The following is a 22,493-nucleotide window of genomic DNA, read 5'->3' as shown; positions in this document are numbered from 1 at the left end:
AGGATCCTGAACGCTAGTCTGTGACATTTCCCTTGGTTTTTAGAAAAATGAGAAAAGATAATGTAAAGGGTTTTTCACAAAACTAAACTTATTTGCATATTATGCCCTTCACCCTTTTTTCTTTTAAAAACAAGGTGGTTAAGATTCTTTTTTTTTTTTAAGATGGAGTCTCGCTCTGTTGCCCAGGCTGGAGTGCAATGGTGAGATCTTGCAACCTTTGCCTCCCAGGTTCAAGCAATTCTCCCTGCCTCAGCCTCCTGAGTAGCTAGGATTACAGGTGCCTGCCACCACACCTGGCTAATTTTTGTATTTTTAGTAGAGACAAGGCTTCATCATGTTGACCAGGCTGGTCTCCAACTCCTGACCTGAGGTGATCGGCCTCCCAAAATGCTGGGATTACAGGCATGAGCCATGGCGCCCAGCCAAGATTCTTTAAGAAATAAAAATCATGTACCAGGAAAGGGAGATGAAAAAATTTTAAAAAGGAAATAAAAGTGATGGTAGATTGTAGTCTTTTGTATACTTACTTTTTGTGTCTTTGCCTGCAAAATAAAATGTCAGTAACTCTCAAGCTAGTCCAATATCTTTCCTCTTCATTTTATTTTTATTTTTAGTAAACCAATTTTTAAATTCATTTAAAATATATTTTAAACTACTTTTGTTTTGGAGGGCCTTTTAAAACGAAAACTGAATTAGGTCCACTCCAATGTCCACTGATTTCTTTTTAAGAAACTTGTCGGTGGCTCACGCCCATAATCCCAGCACTTTGGGAGGCCGAGGTGGGTGGATCACGAGGTCAAGAGATCAAGACCATCCTGGGCAACATGGTGAAACCCCATCTCTACTAAAAATACAAAAATTAGCTGGTCATGGTGGCACATGCCTGTAATCCCAGCTACTCGGGAGGCTAAGGCAGGAGAATTGCTTGAACCCAGGAGGCGGATGTTGCGGTGAGCCGAGATTGTGCCATTGCACTCCAGCCTGGGTAACAAGAGCGAAACTCCGTCTCAAAAAAAGACAAAAAAAAAAAAAAGAAAGAAACTTGTATGATGCTGGCAGGTCATCTCGAAGCTCTGAAATAGTATCTATCTTCAGTTCCCATTCTGCAGCGTTCTTTTCAACGTGTTCTCTGAGGATTTGTGTAAAGAATATTCTACTGTTCTTGTCATTTCCAAAGTAGTCTGTAGAAAAGCCATATCTATCCCTTTATTATTTTTGGTCCCCAAAGGAGGAGTCATAATTACTGTATCAAATGACTTGATATTCTGTTAGATAATAGGCACACATCACATTGAACCATGTCAATATTTGTTAACTCAAACTCTTCCACATTCCTATTACATATTTCTGGTACGTCTTCATCTCTGTCAAATCCACCATACAACCCTGCTCCTAACATTGCAGTTCCGATGCTAAGCGTTCCACAACCACAGCCTAGATCTGCAAAGACTTTACTTTCAATGTCTCCGTAAGTGTTATGGATTGCATGGAGCGTACATGCTGCAATGCGAAGCTTGGCGGGGTACTGTTCTGGAAGTAGCTTGGCCTTTTTGAATCCATCCACTTGTTGCAGGTGACTCTCTAGTTCCTTAAGCCTTAATTTCTTATTCTTTTTTTTTTTTGAGACAGAGTCTCACTCTGTCACCCAGGATGGAATGCAGTGGCGTGATCTCGGCTCACTGCAACCTCTGCCTCCCGGGTTCAAGCAATTCTCCTGTCTCATCCTCCTGAGTAGCTGGGATTACAGGAACCTGCCACCATGACCAGCTAATTTTTGTATTTTTAGTAGAGACGGGATTTCGCCATCTTGGCCAGGCTGGTCTCTTGAATTCCTGACCTTGTGATCCACCCGCCTTGGCCTCCCAAAATGCTGGGATTACAGACATGAGCCACCAAGCCCAGCTTATTTGTTTTTTTTTTAAAGTATGGACTATCAGGGTTTGAAGGCACAGAATCTCAGGAGGTGACTAGCACCTTGGCTGGGGCCAGAAGCCTTCTTTATTTTACTAATGGTTGTTGAAATCTAAAAATATAAAAATCTGGAAAACAGCCACTGTATCAGATGCTCCTAAACCCTTTCCAGCTCTAGAGTTCTATGGCTGTGGGGGCTCCTGAACCCACCCTAGGAGGAAAGGAAACCAGTTAAGGAGTGCCGATTTCCAGCACCAGAGAATGCAGGGCCCATGGTGATCCTCACCACAATCCTAGGAGATGGGCTGTTATCAACCCCATTTTACAGCCAGAGAAACTGAAGGAAAAAGGCGAAGTTAATTTGTGTAAGTTCACATAAGAGCTAACAATTCCCCCCAGGTCTAATACCCGGTAGGTCATTCCATAGTTCACAGCCATCATTGACGCAGATCACCAGGGCTTCTGACTCTATTGTGTCCGTGTCTGTGGACGGACAGGGCTGTGTGGCCTAGGCCTATCAATCTGACCCCCTCTCCTCATTTCTGCCATCAGCCAGTGCAGTGAAGAGAGCTGCTCAGGGCTGAACCAGAGATGGATGTGTGGCCTCCGACCTGCAGCAGAGTGGGGACACTGCAGAGGGTCTCCCATTGTAGAGAATGAAACAGGATAAGGTTGTATATGATAATGCCTTTGTAAAGCATAAAAATGCTATGTGACTTTGAGATGTGCTACCCTGAACAACTCTTCATCAGTAGCTAAAGTTAGCTCTGTCTGGCATGTATTTGGATGGGAGGCTGTTCAGGAGTACCGTGGGTAAGACAAAAATGTATTCATATAGATGTGATTAAGTCATCGTTATTACAAAATGCCAGTTGTGGGCCCTTAGATCCCATGATAAGTGTTGATGAAGGTAGGAGCGGGGTTTCGGGATAAAGCATTTTCCTCCACACCTTTCCAGTCATGTTGGGTAGTTGTCTGCTAGGCACAAGGCTGGTCCAGTCAGGATCCAACTAAATCTAGAAAATGAATGAACAAAATACTGCAAAGAAAAATATGTTTTCCTAACAAAAACCAGGCAGGAATTTTATCAAGGAAATAACAATAAAACTTATTGTATAAATCTGGATTGAGTCCAGGTGTGGTGTCCAGTGAGCCAAGATTGCGCCACTGCACTCCAGCCTAGGTGACAGAGCAAGACTCCATCTCAGAAAAAAAAAACCTGGATTAAGATTCAATGACAGTGATGAGAATGAGTTGGCATCTCTTGGGCTGCACAAGGTACCTTTCACCTGAGGACTCTCCACAGCCCACTTTGCTTTATTGATTGGCTCTCCCGTGACCCAGCTGAAGCACATCAAAGGTGTTTGCTGTTCCCTAAATGTGTACACATCATAGAAGGGAGACGTGGCCTGTGAGCTGCCGGTCTCACCTCAGCTGGCCCCATAGGCAGCCCTTCCCCTTTGCCCCACTTGGGCAGAGCTTCGGGAGCTCTCCAGGGATATTCCCTGGAAGCACAGACTCACAGGGAGAAAGGCTGCCAGGTAGGAGGTGATCTGTGCAGGTGATGATGCCGCAGACACTGGCTGTTCCTTCTCAGCTCATGTCCAGGTGCTGTAACACAAAGCTGAAAGGAGATAACACACGAATTCTCTCATACGTTCTTGTTTGTTTGTTTGTTTGTTTGAGATAGGGTCTTGCTCTGTTGCCCAGGCTGAGTGCAGTGGTGCTATCATGGCTCACTGCATCCTCGACCTCCTGGGCTCAAGAGATCCTCCCACCTCAGCCTCCCAGGTAGCTGGAACCACATGTGGGTGCCACCACACCTAGTTAATTTTTTTTAATTTTTTTGCAGAGATGGGATCTGATATGCTGCCCAGGCTAGTCTCAAACTCCTGGGCTCAGGCAATCCTTGAGCCTTGGCCTCCCAAAGCACTGGAATTACAGGCGTGAGCTACCACATCCAGCCTTATGTCATCCATTAGATACTTGAAATTCAAACTCACCCTCATTTTACATTTTCCAGCTATAAAATCCTATGTGTCTTCACAGTTATCTTATGAGTGTTCTATGCTTGCGTTTGTAGCTAAATTTGCTTCTCCAGTGGCGTTTTTTATTTCTGGTACCCAGGAATATGTATCTGGGAAAGAGTAAATGAGAAAAAAGTGCAGTTTTTTAAATAGACTTTATCTATTTTATGTTTTTTGTTTTTTTTTTTTGAGACTCAGTCTCACTCTGTTGCCCAGGCTGGAGTGCAGTGGCACGATCGTGGCTCAACATAATCTCTGCCTCACGGGTTCAAGCGATTCTCCTTCCTCAGCCTCCTGGGTAGCTGGGATTATTATTACATGTATAGTAATAGTTGGGATTACATGCGCCACCATGCCCAGCTAATTTTTGTATTTTTTTAAGTAGAGATGGGGTTTCACCATGTTGCTCAGGCTAGTCTCAAACTCCTGACCTTGTGATCCACCTGCCTCGGCCTCCCAATGTGCTGGGATTACAGGTGTGAGCCACCATGCCTGGCCACTATTTTATGTTTTTGGAGACAGTTTCACTTTGTTCCCCAGACTGGAGTGCAGTGGCCATTCATAGGCATGATCATAGCACACTATAGCTTCAAACTCCTGGGCTCAAGCAATCCTCCCACCTCAACTTCCTGAGTAGCTGAGACTACAGGCAAGCACCACCACAACTGTCTAGACTTTATTTATTGAGACAGAGTCTCGCTTTGTCACCCAGGCTGGAGTACAGTGGCACAATCTCAGTTCACCCACAACCTCAACCTCCCTGGTTCAAGCAATTCCCCTTCCTCAGCCTCCCAAGTAGCTGGGATTACAAGCATATGCCATCACACCTGGCTAAATTTTTTGTATTTTCAGTAGAAACGGGTTTCACCATGTTGGCACACTGGTCTCGAACTCCTGACTTCAGGCAATCCGCCTGCCTGGGGCTTCCAAAGTGCTGGGATTGCAGGCACCAGCCACCGTGCCTGGCCTAGACTTTATTTTTTAGAGTGGTTTTAGGTTCACAGCAAAATTGAATGGAAAGTACAGACGGAGATTTCCCGTATATCCTGTGCCCTCAACAGGCATAGCCTTCTCCATAAATGCAAATTTTTAATTAACAAAGGTAAGATTGCCTTTTTTTATTACAAAACTGAAAACATAGCTATTAAAAATATAGAAAATTTAGAAAAATAAAAAGAAAAAATAGAGAAAAAAATTACTTGTGGTTCCATCACCCATAAACAACTATGCTAACATTTTTATATATTTCTTTCTCTATTATTTATGTGTGTGTGTGTGTGTATATATATATATGTGTGTGTGTGTGTGTATATATATATGTGTGTATATACATATATATGTGTGTGTATATATATATAAATATATATATATATTTATAAATATATAATATATATATATATAGTTTTTTTGAGACAGGCTTTCACTCTGTTGCCCAGGCTGGAGTGCAGTGGTGCAATCAGAGCTCACTGCAGCCTCAACTTCTTGGGCTCCTGTGATCCTCCTGCCTCAGCCTCCTTAGTAGCTGAGATTATGGGTACAAGCCACCACAATGCCCAGCTTTTTTTTTTTTTGCCTGGTCTGGTCTCAAACTCCTGGGTTCAAGCGATCCTCCCACCTTAGCTTCCCAAAGTGCTAGGATTACAGGCATGAGCCACCACACCTGGCCTCATATTTTTCTTTGTATTTTTTAATATCTAATTTTCTCTTACCCCCCACTCCAGTTTTATAAAATAATGTTACATAAACTTAAACACTGTTTTTCAAAATGATTGCATAGTATGGCATCATGTAGATTATACCATACTTTATTTAACCAGTCCCTACTCTTTTTTTTTTTTTTTTTTTTGAGATGGAGTCTCACTCTGTTGCCCAGGCTGGAGTGCAGTGGCACAATCTTGGCTCACTGCAACCTCCACCTCCCAGGTTCAAGCAATTCTCTGCCTCAGCCTCCCAAGTAGCTGGGATTACAGGTGCCCACCACCATTTTTTGTATTTTTAGTAGAGATGAGGTTTCACCATCTTGGCCAGGCTGGTCTTGAACTCCTGACCTCATGATCCACCCACCTCAGTCTCCCAAAGTGCTGAGATTACAGGCGTGAGCCACCTCACCCGGCCACCAGTCTCTACTCTTACTAATAATACTAGGATGACCATCTTTGACATAAATTTATGAGTCTAGCCATCATTTTCTTGGCTTAACTTCATAGACATAGAACCACTGATTCAAATGGTATAAATATTTTTAAGTTTCTTAATATATAATCTTTGAATATTTCCAAAAAAATATATGAAAGTTGAGCAAGGTTATTCAAGATTACTGAGAACCAAAGAAATACACATAATGAGGTAACATTGTCACCTATCATAAAGGCAAATATTTAAAAGACAATGTCCAGTGTTGATAAAGATAGGGAGATATGTGTTCTTTTATAGATATATTGGTAGGAACACAAATTGGCCATTTAAAAGTATATATATACAAGTGTCATATGAATATATTCTTGTAAAAATTCAATTAATATAGAAATATACAGAGTAAAAGTTGAAGATTCTCCTTGAGTCCCTCATCTCCACCCCCAATCAGTTGGTGCATTTCTGGAGGACAGTTACAAAAGAAGTAGAATAGTTTAACAGTTTAGGCTTTGATGCAATATTTTCACTTCTAGAAATGTAGTCCCCCTAGAAATGTAGGAGTGTTTACCCCAATATTATTCATAATAACAATAGCCACAACTTGTCAGCAATAACTAAGTGCCAGGAACTGTTCTAAAAATATAACATTCGTTAAATTATTGGATCCGGACATGAATCCTACAATAACCATAGATATTATGATTATGCCCATTTTACTGATGAGAAAACTGAGGTATAGGAAGGTCACAAAGCTAGCTAAGTGGCCATAGGGATTCAAGTCTAGGCAGTCTGACTTGTGGGTCTACATTATCCATCTCTATACTCTCTTGTCTATGCTTCTATAATAGCGAAAATATGAGAAGGGATCTATCAAACGGGAACTTGTCAAGTAAATTATGGTACATCTATACAACAGAATATTGTCAGCTTTCACAATGTTGCTGTAGATTAATATTCATCTACATGAAAGAAAAAATGGAGGCATAAAACTATATATCTATAGTACCATTTTTGTTATTTTTCAATATATATAATTATAAGAAATTATAAATTTCTCTGTACATGGAGAAAAGAGTTCAGCAAAAATGATGAACACCACAATCTTAACTGATTTTCTCTGGGAGCAGCATTATAGTGTCTTTCTTTTCTTCTTAATACATTTCTATATTTGGGAAGTAAAACGATCCTACATTACTTTCACAATCTAAGAGAAGCCATAAAGCTATTTTTAAAGGAGTGTGACAATTGCTACCTCTATCAGTGAATCAGTGAACATGAGAGCGCTACCAGCTAATTTCCAATCACTACTTCATGCAGACTTACCCAGATAAAGGGCTGCGGGCAGCGCGCTGGCCTCAGCACTGAGGTTTCCTGTTCCTCAGCAGCCCAGAGGCAGAGTTTCCATGATTGCATGGGCGTAAACATCTCTGGGCACCCAACCACAGTGGAGTCTGGCTAGATTTCCAGTTTCTGGCCTCAAGATATTTCTGTTCATTGTTGCTTCATTAAGCACACTGGCCCCATCTGTTACCCTAGTAGATCTGTCTTCTGGAACACACATGGAAAGACAATGCCCAGTGTTGATAAAGATAAGGAGATACGTGTTCTAGTCTAGTGACTACGTGAAACCTCAGAAACAATACCTTGAATAACCCACAAGGGTGACTCAGCAATGTTGGTGGTTCTATGCTCTTCTAATCAATGACTCTATCTACCTGTCTGTCTTTCTGTCTGCACTGATTTTGTTCCATGTACAAGCCTCCATGCTAGGTGCTGGAGAGATCTGACATAAAGTGTTGTCTATCAAGGAGACAAAAATCAGTATAAATGAAGTATTTATGGACAATTTATTCAATGGAGTTAGCAAACATCTGTTTGGTGACATCTGGCAATCAGGCACTACTTGGGGACACAAAGAGGGAGCTCACAGTCAGCACTGATCACTTCAGAGAGGAAGTGCCATTTCAGTTGGATTTCGAAAGAGGAATAAGAGTTTGTCAGTGGAAAAGTGGGAGAAGGGCTGGTCAGGCTAAGAGAATGTAAGTGCAAAGACACAGAGGCTGGAAGGAGTTTGGCCTGTTCAGTGAACACAAAGTCCAGGACAGCTGGACACAGGCAAGTGTTGAGAGTAGTGGCTCCGAAAGAATTAGATCGAGACCATGTTTATGAAGAGCTGAGACACTTGAACCTTCTAATCCACAGGAAGCTAGCAAAGACTTTGATTCCATAGAGGGGCATAAGCAGAGCTACAGTTTAGAGGATGAATACCAGTGACAATGTCATTGAGAAAACTGAAACAATCAAAAGAAAACTTCCAATTCCCATCACACTTATCCACCTGCCTGCACCAGTATATACCCTCTGCTCTTCCTCTTGCTGCTTGGATGAACTGAGCATTCCTGTCTCACGTCAATCCCTCTGTGTGTGCACTAGATCTCTTCCCCTCCTTCCTACTCAAGGACATGTCTCCAGAAATTCTCCCCCTCTTGCCTACATTAACATATTTCATCTTTCTGCAGCATCACTGTCTTCAGCCTACAAATATGCTGTTATTCTGACTATCTTGAAAAACTCTCTTGGCAGGGTGCAGTGGCTTATGCCTGTAATCCCAACACTTTCAGAGGCCGAGGCACGTGGATCACGAGGTCAGGCATTTGAGACCAGCCTGGCCAACATAGTGAAACCCCGTCTCTACTAAAAATACAAAAAATTAGCCGGGCCTGGTGGCAAGCGCCTGTAATCCCAGCTGCTCAGGAGGCTGAGGCAGGAGAATCACTTGAACCCGGGAAGCAGAGGTTGCAGTGAGCCAAGATCCTGCCACTGCACTGCACAGCCCTGGCAACAGTGTGAGAGTCCATCTCAAAAGAAAAAAAAAGAAAGAAAGAAAAACTCCCTCTTGACCCCATTTTCTCTTCCAGCATTGTCCCATTTCTGACCTCTTTACAAAACTCCTTGAAAGAGTTGTCAAATTCAATGTCACCTACTCCTCTTCTCATCCTCTCCCTTAAATCCTCTCCAGTCAGGCTTTTTCTCCCTCTACTCCACCAAAGCTGTTGATCAGGATTCCCAGTGACTCCACATTACTAATTCAAATGGTCAATTTACAATTTCTTTGTGACTTGGCCTCTCCCTCCTCCTAGAAACACTTACACCCCGAGGTTTCCCCCTGCCTCTCTGACTGCTCCTTCTCAGTGCCTTGGTCAATTCCCACCCATGCCCCCAGCCTCTTCACGTCCCTGTGTCCCAGGACTGGGACTTTGGCCCTCATCCCTTCTCTGTCTACATTCACTCCCTTCGTGACCTCATCCAGCCACATGCTGACCACCCTCAATTTTATATTTCTAGCCCAGATCTCCCAGACTGAACCCCAGGCTCCAGTTGCTTTCTTTTTTCTTTTTTTTTTTTTTTGAGATGGAGTCTGTGTCGCCCAGGCTGGAGTGCAGTGTGTGTGTGTCGCCCACTCACTGTGTCGCCCAGGCTGGAGTGCAGTGGCGCGATCTTGGCTCACCGCAACCTCCGCCTCCTCCGTTCAAGCAATTCTCCTGCTTCAGCCTCCCAGGTAGCTGGAACTACAGGCACACACTTCCACGCCTGGCTAATTTTTGTATTTTTTTTGGTAGAGATGGGATTTCACTACGTTGGCCAGGCTGGTTTTGAACTCCTGACCTTGTGAACCATCTGCCTCGGCCCCCCAGAATGCTGGGATTACAAGTATGAGCCACCACACCTGGCCTCCAATTGCTTCCTTGACATCTTTATTTAGAGGTCTGTATATTACTTATCTCGAATTTAATATGTCAAGGGTATCGTTGTAGTGTCCCTGTTGGTTAAAATATCAATTCTGCCAGTTTAATAATTATTATTACTTAGAAAGCAAGTAACGTAGTTGGAGTACAGCATACTTGGATACTTTGTGGGAATAACACAGGCTTAGGCAGCCTTTCCTGAAATAGCTCCCTCCTTCTCCCCAACCACTCTCCCCAGTTTCCAATGCTTTATTGTGCTTTCTCTTCGCAGCAGGTATCACATCCTGAAAATATATTTGTTTGTTTATTTTCTGCTTTCCCTACTAGACTGTCTGTTCCAGGAGGGCAGACTATGCTGATCTTTCTCATTCCATGTCCCGGAAGAAGGCCCAACATGCAGCCCGTGCTCAATAAATAACTGAACAATGAATGCATAATCTGATTTTTCCAGGAGTAAGAACAGCAATGGTTTTTTTTCTTTTTCTTTTTTAAGACGGAGTTTCACTCGTTGCCCAGGGTGCAGTGTAATGGCACAATCTCGGCTCACTACAACCTCTGCCTCCTGGGTTCAAGCGATTCTCCTGCCTCAGCCTCCTGAGTAGCTGGGATTACAGGCACATGCCACTTTTGTATTTTTAGTAGAGATGGGATTTCACCATTTTGGCCAGGCTGGTCTCAAACTCCTGACCTCAGGTGATCTACCTGTGCCCGACCTAAATTTACTATTTTCCTTTTTTTTTTTTTAAGACAGAGTTTTGCTCTTGTTGCCCAGGCTGGAGTGCAATGGTGCAACCTCAGCTCACTGCAACATCCCAGGTTCAAATGATTCTTCTGCCTCAGCCTCCTGAGTAGCTGGGATTGCAGGCATGTGCCACTACACCTGGCTAATTTTGTGTTTTTAGTAGAAACAGGGTTTCTCCATGTTGGTCAGGCTGGTCTCGAACTCCTGACCTCAGGTGATCTGCTCACCTCGGCCTCCCAAAATGCTGGGATTACAAGTGTTAAGCCAGTGTGCCTGGCCTGAATTTGCTATTTCTAAAAAGTGCCTTGGGTGATTCTGTTGCTTTTAGTCACCAGAAAAGTCACTCTGAATCAGACAAAGCTTGGTTTGACCCCAGCCTGTAACCTAGCTGCATGACCATGGGGAAGTAACTTCTTCTCTGATCTTGTTTCCTTATTTGTAGATAACAGGCATGACCACATTCTCATGGAACTGTTATGACAATTAATTAAATTAAGTAATAGATGTAGAGTTCTTGGCATAATGCCAGTTGCTCAGGTAGCTGCCACTATGATATTATTATTATTTTATTTTTATGCCCAAGTAGAAGAAGATTTTTCTTCCTGTGGGATCACTCTGGGAATCTCCTCAAAGTGGGGTTCTGAGACTAGCAGAATCAGCATTACCTGGGAGCTGGTTTAAAATCCAGAATCTCTGCCCCACCCCAGATCTACTGAATTGAAATCTGCACTTTAACAAAACCGCATTGAATGTTTGCACATTCAAATTTAAAAAAGACTGTTCGGGCCGGACGTGGTGGCTCACGCCTATAATCCTAGCACTGTGGGAGGCCGAGGTGGGTGGATCACGAGGTCAAGAGATCGAGACCATCCTGGTCAACAAGGTGAAACCCCATCTCTACTAAAAAATACAAAAATTAGCTGGGCATGGTGGCGCACGCCTGTAGTCCCAGCTACTCGGGAGGCTGAGGCAGGAGAATTGCTTGAACCCAGGAGGCGGAGGTTGCTGTGAGCCAAGATCGTGCCATTGCACTCCCACCTGGGTAACAAGAGCAAAACTCTGTCTCAAAAAATAAAAATAATAAAAAAAAAAAGGACTGTTCAAAGTCACATGTACTGTTTTCTTCCAGTCTCTAATTTCAGGAGTCTGCCCAGGAGGTTCGTGAGCCCTGGCATCCCAGAATCTGAATCGCTTCTCAGCAACAGTGGCTCTTCACCCTTCTAAGTGCAGAGGAGGAAGCCCCGCTTATTCTGGGTGCACTTCCCACTAAGGAAATAGGAGGAGGAATTCTGAAGCCTTGTGGCTGCTTCATGGAGCTCTGAACAAGTGCTTGGGATGGATCCAAACTCCATCTTGCTTTCTCCGCAGCCCCAGATCTGCTCCCACCTGGCAGAAGCCAGTATGGAAGGTGAGAGAAGCTCATCCCCTCCAGAGCTGCGTAGAGACTCCCAGTTTCCCTGGAGCCAGGTCCCCAGCCCTGCAGACCCCGACTGGTTTGGGGAGGAACACATCCAGGCCAAGAGGGCCAGAGTGGAGACCATTGTCCAAGGCATGTGTCTCTCCCCGAATCCTCTGGTGCCAGGCAGTATACAAGCTGGGGACACCCCACGCTGCCCAGAGACGGCCCGGGAGAGGAAGAGGAAGCAGAGTCTTCCCACACAGCAAAGGCTCCTGATACCAGCCCCTGCCCAGGACCAGGGCAACAGGAAGAGGGGCCCTCGCGTGAGAGAACAACTTCACCTGCTGAAGCAACAGCTAAGACATCTGCAAGAGCACATCCTGCAGGCTGCCGAGCCCAGGGACACAGCTCAGGGCCTCGGAGGCTGTGGCAAAGGAAAAGGCCCTCTGCGCGCAAAGCAGAGAAACGGCTGTGGGCCTCACCCCTGGGCTTCGAGCAGTGACCACCAGCAGGGTTCCAGCAAGGACCTCTCTGGGGCAGAAAAATACCGAGTGTCTGAGGCCGAATACCAGTCTGAGGAGCCCAGGTTCCTTCCTTCTGGAGCACCAGCTTCACTGGAGATTCTGAGAAGAGAGCTGACCAGGGCAGTGTCCCAGGCTGTGGACTCGGTGTTACAAAAGGTACTACTGGATCCGCCAGGCTGCCTGACTCAGCTGGATAGTCAGGGGTGGGTGCCAGAGAGTAGAAGCGAGTCCTCACCTCCCGTGGCAGAGGCCTGTGAAAATCCACTTGCTTTGTCTGCTTTGCCCAGGAGGGTCCAGCTACAAGCTGGGGTCCCAGTAGGAAACTTATCATTGGCCAAGACTCTAGATTCTCCTGGGTACCCTATCTCTCCAAGAATGATCCCCAAACCCTGTCAGGGTCCCCCAGCAAACTGTCCATTGACTGCACCTTCCCACATCCAGGAAAATCAGATTCGGAGCCAGCTACTGGGTCATAGACACAACAATGGCCATTGGAGTAGCAGTCCTCCCCAGGACTCATCTTCCCAGAGGCACCCCTCCTCGGAGCCTGCCCTACAACCTTGGAGAACTACCAAACTGCAACCATTGGTCCTGAGCCAACAGCAGTGTCCCCTGCCTTTCATCTCTGCCCAGTTGGAAAGTCTGCCCCTTCTTCCCTCGGTGAAGATGGAACAGGGAGGTCTGCATGCTGTGACTGAGGCTCTGCCTTTCTCTTCGGTCCCCATATCCTTTAATAGCAATTAAGTTCTCATTGTTGGCCAGGTGCAGTGGCTCATGCTTGTAATCCCATGCTTTGGGAGGCCAAGGTGGGAGGATTACTTGAGGCCAGGTATTCAAGACTAGCCTGGACAACACAGCTAGACCCCACCTCTAAAAAAAGAATTAGCTGCACATGATGGTGTGCGCCTGTAGTCCTAGTTACTCAGGAGGCTGAGGCAGGAGGATTGCTTGAGCCTGAGAGTTCGAAGTTGCGGTGAGCTATGATTGCACCCCTGCACTCCAGCTGGGCAACAGAGACACTGTCTAAAAATAAATTAAAATCTTATTGGCACTGTGCAGAGAAACAAGAAAATTGAGAGCTGAAGAGGAGGTGGGGACAGATCACTCAGGGTCTTCTTAATGTTGCTCTGGGCCTTCAGGTTAAAGTGGTGACCACATTCTGGAATTTAAAGACCTAGGAAGGTTCACTTACCTTCTTCCGTGACCCATCGGGTTCCGCCACTTGACTTATTCCTTTGGGTCTAAAAGCGTTTTGTCTTGAGATTCAAATAGGCTTTCGAAATACAATAAATACCCTAAAGAAGAAAGAACCCCATAATTCGGTTGTCAGCTGCACATACACTTAGGCAGAGAGGGTCAAAGGAATGCCCTCATCTGAGGTGTGGCCTCCCCACCCCATGGCTCCACAAGCAAAAATCCCGTATTGTGTAGATAATTCCTGGGGAGCATATGAGGGACCAGAAACTCTGGGCTAGATGGAAAAGGAGTTTTCCTCGGGCATTAAACCCAGAGAGGCAGCTGGAAATGGCCAGAAGTATTCAGTTTAAGGACCAACTTCCAAGGTGCAACAGAGTGCCTGGAGACTGGGGGCTGGGCATATGCAGGGAGAGGAGGCCCCGCATGAGGAGGCCTGAGAGGCCCAGGCTGGTCTGCAGGGCTTGGATCTTACTGCATCATCTTTGCAACCCTTAAGCAGATGCTACTCTCTTAATGTATTTTCCAAAGTAACCCTCAGGATTAATAATTGTTGAGTTAACAGAAAAAGTACTTTGGGGAAATACTGAGATAGTTTCTTTTCTGTGAGAATTCTCAGAGCCTTTAACATGAGTAAATGGAAGCTCTAAGAGGAGAATGTATACAGCCCCAAACCCATATGACTGAAGAATCCACTTCTAACAAGCATCTTGCAGAACTTAAGTTCCTGAGAATATATTTTGGATGCTGCTTTTTAAGCGAGCTGTGCTCACGCTGCTGCTTCTGGTGGGCAGCTTTGAGGCCAATCTCCAGAGGCTGATGAGTCCATGGAGTTGCATATCCAGGTGGGAAGAGTGGTGTCCTCTGCCTGGCAACTGCTGTGAGGGCAGCAGGATAGGGTGGGACAACAGAGGGAGACACTGGCATTTAGGACACCGTGCCAGAGACTGCCTTTGCGTCCTAAATGCCATGAGCGCCCCCTGCTGCTGGAAACACCCCAAAGCTTTCCTGGAAGTCAGCGAGCAACTGTAAAAGTAATGCTGAGAGCACTTCATTTGCCACCACTCTTGGAGGCACAGGGATACCACCATAGACAGATTTTCTTTAGAAGGCTACTTGTCTGGGCCTTTGATAACCACTGGTTGACTCTCCATTAAATTCAGACAGTTGCAAAACCACCTCAAGCAGATGGTCCCCTAGAATTTGCTATTTGTTGGATACTTCCTTGTTCCTGTTCCTGTCCCCCAAATTGGAGATTGGGCTCAGAGAGCTTCTGGAGATGTACGGCCTATCCTAAGAAATACCTAAGCCAGGCCTGGTTGCATGGGTGAAACACCTATCTTTGGAATGACTAGGGGCCCCCTGGCAGCATCCTGGCCCCTCAATGCTTCCCTCATTCCTGATGCCTACAATACAAGACCAGAGATTTATTCCTGTGGGCCATGAAAGCCACCTGAGAGCAAGCTGCTTTCCAGCACAAAAAGAACGTTCACGTTCACATGCCATCCTGTGACATGGGTAGGGCAGATGTGAAGATCATGAGGGGAGCACTGACAGAGCACTTTCTCTGTGGCAGGCACTGCTACCAGCACTTCGCATGTATGCGTCACCACCACTTAGCTACAATTCTGAAACCTACAAAGCTTTAAAAAGTCCTATGATTTTTTTCCCCCTAAGACCGATGCAATCTTTTTTCGGTAGGAAAACCTGGCCTGCACTGATTGGAGGCTACTTATGGATTTTATCCCACTTAGTATAGTCATACATTTTGCTGCAGAAATGTTAATGTATTGGATTACAGACCATCTCTGCTGTGGATGCTAATTAATGTGTGGTACACACATCATATTACCTTTACAAGCTAACAAATTCTGAAATCCGAACTCCACTTGGCCCAGCATTTCAGATAAGGGGTTTAGATCTGTATTATCTCACCATCCTCAAGCATCCACTTTAAGATCAGGTATCCGAGAAGCAGAGACATAAAAGGGAACTAACTCGCCCAAAGCACTAATGAACAACCAGGATTCAACCCGGGATCTGATGGCCAACTATAAGCTTTAACCACCATACTTCACATCTTAGCAATGAGGCCCAGAGCAGTGAAGTGGCTTGCCCAAGGTCACACAGCTAATAGGTGGCAAAATCAGTGTCTGAAACTGGGTCTTTGGAATCCCCAATCCAGGATTCTTTCTGGAGCATTTGTGGATCCGTAGGAAGGATAAGTAGGGCTGATGGGACAGCAGGGAGGGGTCTTCTGTGCAGCAACCAGGTGCCTGGGCCAGCTATAACCATACTCAGTTGCTTTGGTTTATTTTGGTTAAACAGATTTACCCTATGTGGAAGTCTTAATAATTGTCTTAAGCTATAGCTCTCAGATCTGAGACCCCAGGTTACTCTGTGTAATGCTTCTGACTCAGCCTAAGGACTGTCCCTGAAAATGCTAAGCATATTTGTGTAAGCAGCTTTATTTCCTTTCCCTCCCACCCCAGTGCTAGGCAGTCACATCACAACTCTCCAACTCTTGTTAAAGAGGAAGGAATCTGTCTGTTCCCAGAGTGAGGTATGGTTTGGAATATAATTTCCATGTATATGGCTGACCATTCACTCACTCACTCCTTCACACAACAAATATTTATTGAGCACCCACTATGTTCCTAGCACCAGGCTAGGCACAAAGATGAAAAGATAAGGTCCTCACCCTCAAAGAGCTCACAGTCTAAATGAGGAGACAAACATACAGTAGAAATTCCAACAAGGTCATCGTTGAGGCAGTTTGTACCAAGGGTCTTCGTAGCCCAGGGTAAGGAAGGCCTAATTTGGCATGGAAGGCTTTAACAGAGGCGGCAGGAGCTTCTGAGCTGAGACCTGAAGGATGAGGGACAGCTCTGCCAGGCAAATGGAGAGCGGGTGCCGCCCAACTGTTCAAACTTCTTGAGCAAGAGCAAAATGTGAGCTAGGTTCTCAGCCTGCTTAGGTGTTTGCCAGGTAGAAAGGCAACACTGCAAAGCCAATGATAAGAGTGACAGCCAGAATGGGGACCGCCTAGTTTACTCCTCTCATTTTACTGCCAAGGAAACTGAGGCAGAGAGCAGAAGTAAATCTCTGCTTGGGGCTTTGAAATGGTTTATCTGGGGTAGAACTGCCATCTCTTCCCATCCCTTTCGGACAACACACACACACACACACACACACACACACACTACAACAAACTATTTGGTATCACATATGCTACATAAGTTTTACACATCAAGATGTTTTTTACATTCTGTGACTTAATGTGTGGCATCCAGCTTATTTGACCAGTTTCCAGAGACAGAAAAATGGAGCAAATACACAATTCCAATCAGAAACAAAATGAAATAAAATAGAAACCACAGGAACAAGGAATTCACTATTTAATTGATTAACTGGCATTTTAAAGTGTTAATTTTCCTTGACACTGAGATAAATCCAGGAGGGCCTAAACCCTGGTCACCTGAAGAAGGCCAAACTAATGTTTTTCTTCACGAGGTATCCCAGCTCCAATCTCCTGAAGGCTTATTTTCCTGATGTTCAGGTAAAGTCACTCAACTGAATGGCAGCTTCTGCAGAACTCCCAAGTGGCAGTGTGTTTTGCCTGGTGTGAGCCAAGTCCTAGGTTATCATATGTGCACTTCAAGCTCCCCTCAGAGTTGTTGATAGAATTGGTACAATGTCCAGTTCTGGGCTGAGACTCTGCCCTAAAAACCATGAATAAATTTAAGCTAGAAAGGTTGGGTGTCTAAATTCTTAAGCTACTGAGCTGTAGATAATCCCAAAAAGCAGAAACACATGGGCAGGAAAAGTAGATGGAAAGAGAAACACTAGTTAGTGGCCTTTTGGCCTAGTTTTCTGCCTTGTCTGGGGACACCATGAAAAAGAAAAAATAGGCTGGGCGCAGTGGCTCACTCCTGTAATCCCAGCACTTCGGGAAGCCGAGGCGGGCAGATCACCTGAGGTCAGGAGTTTGAGACCAGCCTGATCAACGTGGTGAAACCCCATCTCTATTAAAATGCAAAAATTAGCCAGGTGTGGTTGAGGGCACCTGTAATCCCAGCTACTCGGGAGGCTGAGGCAGGAGAATCACTTCAACCTGGGAGGTGGAGGTTGCAGTGAGTAGAGATCATGCCACTGCACTCCAGCCTGGGTGACAGAGCAAGACCCAGTCTCAAAAAAAAAAAAAAAAAAGAAAAGAAAGAAAAGAAAAAATACATAGGGTCAGACACTATCAAATTATTTACATTCGAATTGCTGTATTTCAAAACTGAGTGAAAGTACATACAGATCAAGTGTGACAATAAGGAAAATCAAACTAATGTTGGGACCAGACTCTGTTCCCATAAAAGCTTTCTGAGGGCCTCCTTTACCCTAGGTATTGGGTTAGTGGCTGGTAATACTTTTGGTCTATATCATTCAAGCTTTTCTTTCCCTCATATCCAGTTGCTTGGTTGATACCTGCAGCAACCTCTGATTTTGATTTCAATTCATTGTACAATTCCAAGTTGCTAATAAACTGCTCTCTGACCTACACTTTGCCCCTCCCTTGGCCCTTTATCCAGGCGGAAGTCCCCAGGGCTACCAGGCAATCCACCTGGGTGCAGCAAAATCTGGCACCACACTGGTCTCGACCCCAGACTCTCCCTAAGTCCCAAACACCACAAAAAGATTTTCACGGGTCAAACAACCCTCATAAATCTAGCACATAAAAAAATGTATTTTCTGTTGGGCACTGTAGCTAATTTAGATTTTTCTGAGTATAACTGAATAGGCTTGGAAAATAGATGTGGCTTCTTTTTTTAAAGGAAGCCCCTGTTAATGCTGGTTAAAGCCATTTCTATGAACCCCTATGTTGAGCTGGAAGCAGACAGTTCTAATTCTAAGCACCTCGTGCAAATGCCTGACTTGGTGGGCCTCTTGTTTGTTCAGTTCAACCGCTGCATTACCTCCCAGATGATCAAGTGGTTCAGCAACTTTCGTGAGTTTTATTACATCCAAATGGAAAAATTCGCCCGGCAAGCAATTTCAGATGGTGTCACCAATCCCAAAATGCTGGTGGTTCTCCGCAATTCAGAACTGTTTCGAGCTCTCAATATGCACTACAACAAAGGAAATGACTTTGAGGTAAGACCATGTACTGGGGTCCCATGAGGTCTGATGAGCATCTTCTCTGTGTGATTTGAGTTTTAGGAAAGATCCCCATTCTGTGTCTGTCCTTAAGTTACTGAGAGCCAGGGTAGCCTGGGGCCAATCTCTGTATCGTCCACAAAGATTACAGGCTCTTAGGCAACAAGGTAGAAGCAGCAAACTGAGTCTCCAGCTAGTCTTCATTCTGAAGCTTAGGCAAAGGTCTCCCAGTGTTACACCATCTTAGACTGAATACCCTGTAATTATCCAGTTACATAACTTACTGACCTTTTTGCCTTAGTGCCAGGAGACTCGGGACTGAATGCTGAGCTCAGCTGTAGCACCTAGTCTTGGCCTAGGTTTTCTCAACAATTTCTATGCTTTTCATGATTTGGTTCTTATCTGTATTTTCCCTTGAAAATGTATCTGTGGGCCTTCCATAGCAAGTCACCTCAAATCCTCTCTGGAAATAACAATAAACAACATTCAACCTTCTCAGATCCCTCGGGGATCCCTATGAAGGCACACTGGTGGCACCTCAGAGGTAAAGCGTCAGTGAAGGGTGAGCCTAGGTGTCACTGGTGCACAGTCCTAATCAAGAGACGTGTGTTGCCTCATGCACAGCTGACAGATCTGTTAGGCTGGCATCTGATTCTGCAGGTGCCAGGTATATCTGGTCACAGATTACACTTCCCTCTTCTTGCTTTCTCCCTTGACTGTGATCGCAAAGAGTGGTTTATTGATACCTCCAAGAAATATAAGAACTGTGGTCATCCATTGGTTGACTGGTCAGTCAGAACGTGTTTGGAAAGCTAAGGCTACCTGTGGGGAAAATGGACCATGCTTCCCTTTCTGAGGCTCAAGGGGTCAGGGCCAGTATGGGACAGGCAGCACTGCCATATCTTTCCACATAGGGTGGTCATTTGGCCTGGAGTGGCGGCAAGCCCCAAGTCAAGCTGGGTCTGGAGCTTGGCGGTGGGGCACCCATTATTCATGGTGCCAGTCTGAGTTAGGGTTCTAGAATAGCCCCCCTGTCAACCGGCTCTGAAAGCAGGAGTGTAAGCCCTTCAAACCCAGCCCTAAAAGGCAGTGGAATGAGGTATAAGAGTCAGAAGCTTGAGGCAATCCTTTCCATAGTTAGTACTAAGGAAAAGAATGCCAAAGTCTCTGAGCCACAGATTTACTTTCAGTAAGATTTTCTGACCTACTTAGTAAAAAGTCACCCATTAGCGGGATCAGCTCCTCCTATAGAGGGAGTGTCCTTAATTCACCTTCTCTCGGGGCTGTCTTATTGGAGCTGTCATATCAAGGTTTGTGTTTGACGAGAAAGCAGAGGATTTCTAGGGTTGCAGAATCAGGGGCCAGTAGAGCAGGCATGCTCCTAGCCCACTACCCAAGAAACAGGCAGTATCCACTAGTGAGGTCTCTGGCACCAGTGCTTCCCAACCTCATGTCTTTTCTTTCTTGTGGGTCTCTTTGGAAATGCAGGTTCCAGATTGTTTCTTGGAAATCGCCAGCTTGACATTACAGGAGTTCTTCAGGGCTGTCTCCGCAGGGAGAGATTCAGATCCTTCCTGGAAGAAACCCATTTATAAAATTATTTCGAAACTGGACAGTGACATCCCAGAGATATTCAAATCTTCCAGCTATCCCCAGTAGCTGTTTCAGAGTTAAGATCCCACAACGTGAGGAGTGACTGTCTAGGGTTTCCTGGGCTTGTGTTAAATGGCAGTTTAGCCGTAGTCATATAAAAAGGGCAGAAGGAAATCCCCTCTACCATACTATTACCATTTCGATCATTTATTTCCTTTTCCAGAATCATCAGAAATTTAACTTTAACTATATATTGGTGTATTGGTAATATATTGTGAAAAGGAACACAAGTTTGGAATCAGAAGACATGAATCTCAACTCCATTGTTTCCAGGGTGTTGTGACTCTGGGAACTTCCTGGTGTCTCTCATCTGTAAAATGAGGTTGTTAAGGATTAAAGGACAGTGTGTCCTATGCAATGTTATTCACACACAAATGTTTTTTGAACCCCACTTTCACATAAGGTTATCTTATTTGGGGTTTTTACAAATTGCTGTTTTTAGTCACCTACTTATAAAGCACCACCTATTTGCTAGATACTTTCACATACTTTAAGCTTCTCACCCTGAAAAGCAGTTATTATTACCATTAAAAAAATGACCACCAGAAGCTTTGGAACTGCAAGGTAACTCGCCAAAGCCTATGAGGCTAGGACATCTGGGTTGATGGGACAGTCAGGAGCCTGGAGGAACCAAGACTTTCTGACGCCTGACTGCATGCTGGACCATCTCCTGCTGCTAACTCAGGATCTCAAACAGGACCCCATCCCTAGTAAGCATCCAGCATTGGCAGGGCACTGTCACCTGAAAACTCCTGCCCAATACTTAGGAGCAATTCACCACCCAAGATTTCTGCTGATCATTTCAGCAAACCCAAGACAAACTTTCTGCAGGACTTGAGTGTTGTTGTTTATTTACATTTGTCTGCTGGAAGAGTTTATCAGCTGGATAATGCAAATAGTCTCTAGTTGACCACTGCAATTGATGCCCCAACCTCATAGTTGCAGAAGAAGCTGAACTTCAGACTGTGAAAGGTAGAAAGGGCCTTTGGAGATCATCTGGCCCACCCTGCTTAAATTAGGAAGGAAAAAGCGAGGTCCAGACAGGTGGCTTGCACAGGCTGTGCACAGCCTTGCAGAAGCTAAATGGCATAACTGGGACAAATGCAGCATCACACAGCAATGGAAATTCTCCCACTCTATAACAAAATTACAGTCCATGGCTGACCTTCCACTGATGCAGGAATTCGTTAAATCAATTTTCCTCCCTGCTGACCCAACACAAATTGTGACCCACTCTGAGCATATAGGCGAGACATGTGCAAAGCTGAGTAACTGCATCTGTCTTCTAAGCTAGTCAGGATCAAGTCTTTGCACGCACTGCCAAAGGTACGCGGGGTGGGGTGGGGGTAACAGATACCTCAGGCTTTTGTAGTCCTGATAAGCGGTGTCTGTGAGTTCTTTAGCTTACTTCTTTCCTGTCTATATAAAACAAGTTTCCATATTCAGCTACTCAGCTTCCATGATTTTTCTGGTGGGGTGCTAGCTGGAGCAGATGAGATAAAATCCCTAAACTATTACTAGATCTATCAGCATAAAAAGGTATAAAAGATGAATTTTCCTTTGAATTTTCTCTTACTTCAAACAGCTGAAAGGAAAAACAAAACAGACTTAGCCCAAACGCCTCTTTTTTTTTTTTTTTTGAGACGGAGTTTCACTCTTATTACCCAGGCTGGAGTGCAATGGCGCTATCTCGGCTCACCGCAACCTTCGCCTCCTGGGTTCAGGCAATTCTCCTGCCTCAGCCCCCTGAGTAGCTGGGATTACAGGCACGCGCCACCATACCCAGCTAATTTTTGTATTTTTTTAGTAGAGATGGGGTTTCACCATGTTGACCAGGATAGTCTCAATCTCTTGACCTCGTGATCCACCCGCCTCGGCCTCCCAAAGTGCTGGGATTACAGGCTTGAGCCACCGCGCCTGGCCTCCAAACGCCTCTTTACAGGCTATTTAAAGGTTATTGTTAAATGCCCTTCAATATATCCAGTTGCACTCAGAAGATCTTTGCCCTATTTTCACAAA

The 22,493-nt window shown here is 45.0% G+C and overlaps 1 protein-coding gene and 1 pseudogene across 2 annotated transcripts; one reads left to right on the top strand and one right to left on the bottom strand.

Annotated features, from left to right (window-relative positions):
* Positions 1–675: 675 nt before the first annotated feature.
* LOC110569175 (rRNA N6-adenosine-methyltransferase METTL5-like) lies at positions 676–7,484 on the bottom strand (annotated as a pseudogene).
* A 4,361-nt stretch (positions 7,485–11,845) lies between these two features.
* On the top strand, positions 11,846–20,480 carry PROX2 (prospero homeobox 2). Of its 2 annotated transcripts, XM_012438167.2 has the most exons (5): positions 11,846–13,199; positions 14,510–14,521; positions 17,134–17,235; positions 18,624–18,818; positions 20,310–20,480. In XM_012438167.2, the coding sequence occupies exons 1-5, from the start codon at positions 11,895–11,897 to the stop codon at positions 20,478–20,480; spliced, it is 1,785 nt and encodes a 594-aa protein (XP_012293590.1). In that variant the 5' UTR covers positions 11,846–11,894. The 2 variants fall into 2 exon arrangements, with proteins under 2 accessions (XP_012293590.1, XP_012293591.1); XM_012438168.2 differs by lacking the exons at positions 14,510–14,521; positions 17,134–17,235 and having other exon boundaries at positions 11,846–12,638.
* Positions 20,481–22,493: the final 2,013 nt, after the last annotated feature.

This window comes from Aotus nancymaae, unplaced genomic scaffold, assembly GCF_030222135.1.
Source record: "Aotus nancymaae isolate 86718 unplaced genomic scaffold, 86718_ANA_hifiasm-v0.15.2.pri h1tg000011l, whole genome shotgun sequence".
Taxonomy (NCBI): Eukaryota; Metazoa; Chordata; class Mammalia; order Primates; family Aotidae; genus Aotus; species Aotus nancymaae.
Note: the sequence above shows the minus strand (reverse complement) of the source record. Positions and strands in the feature narration are given on the sequence as shown.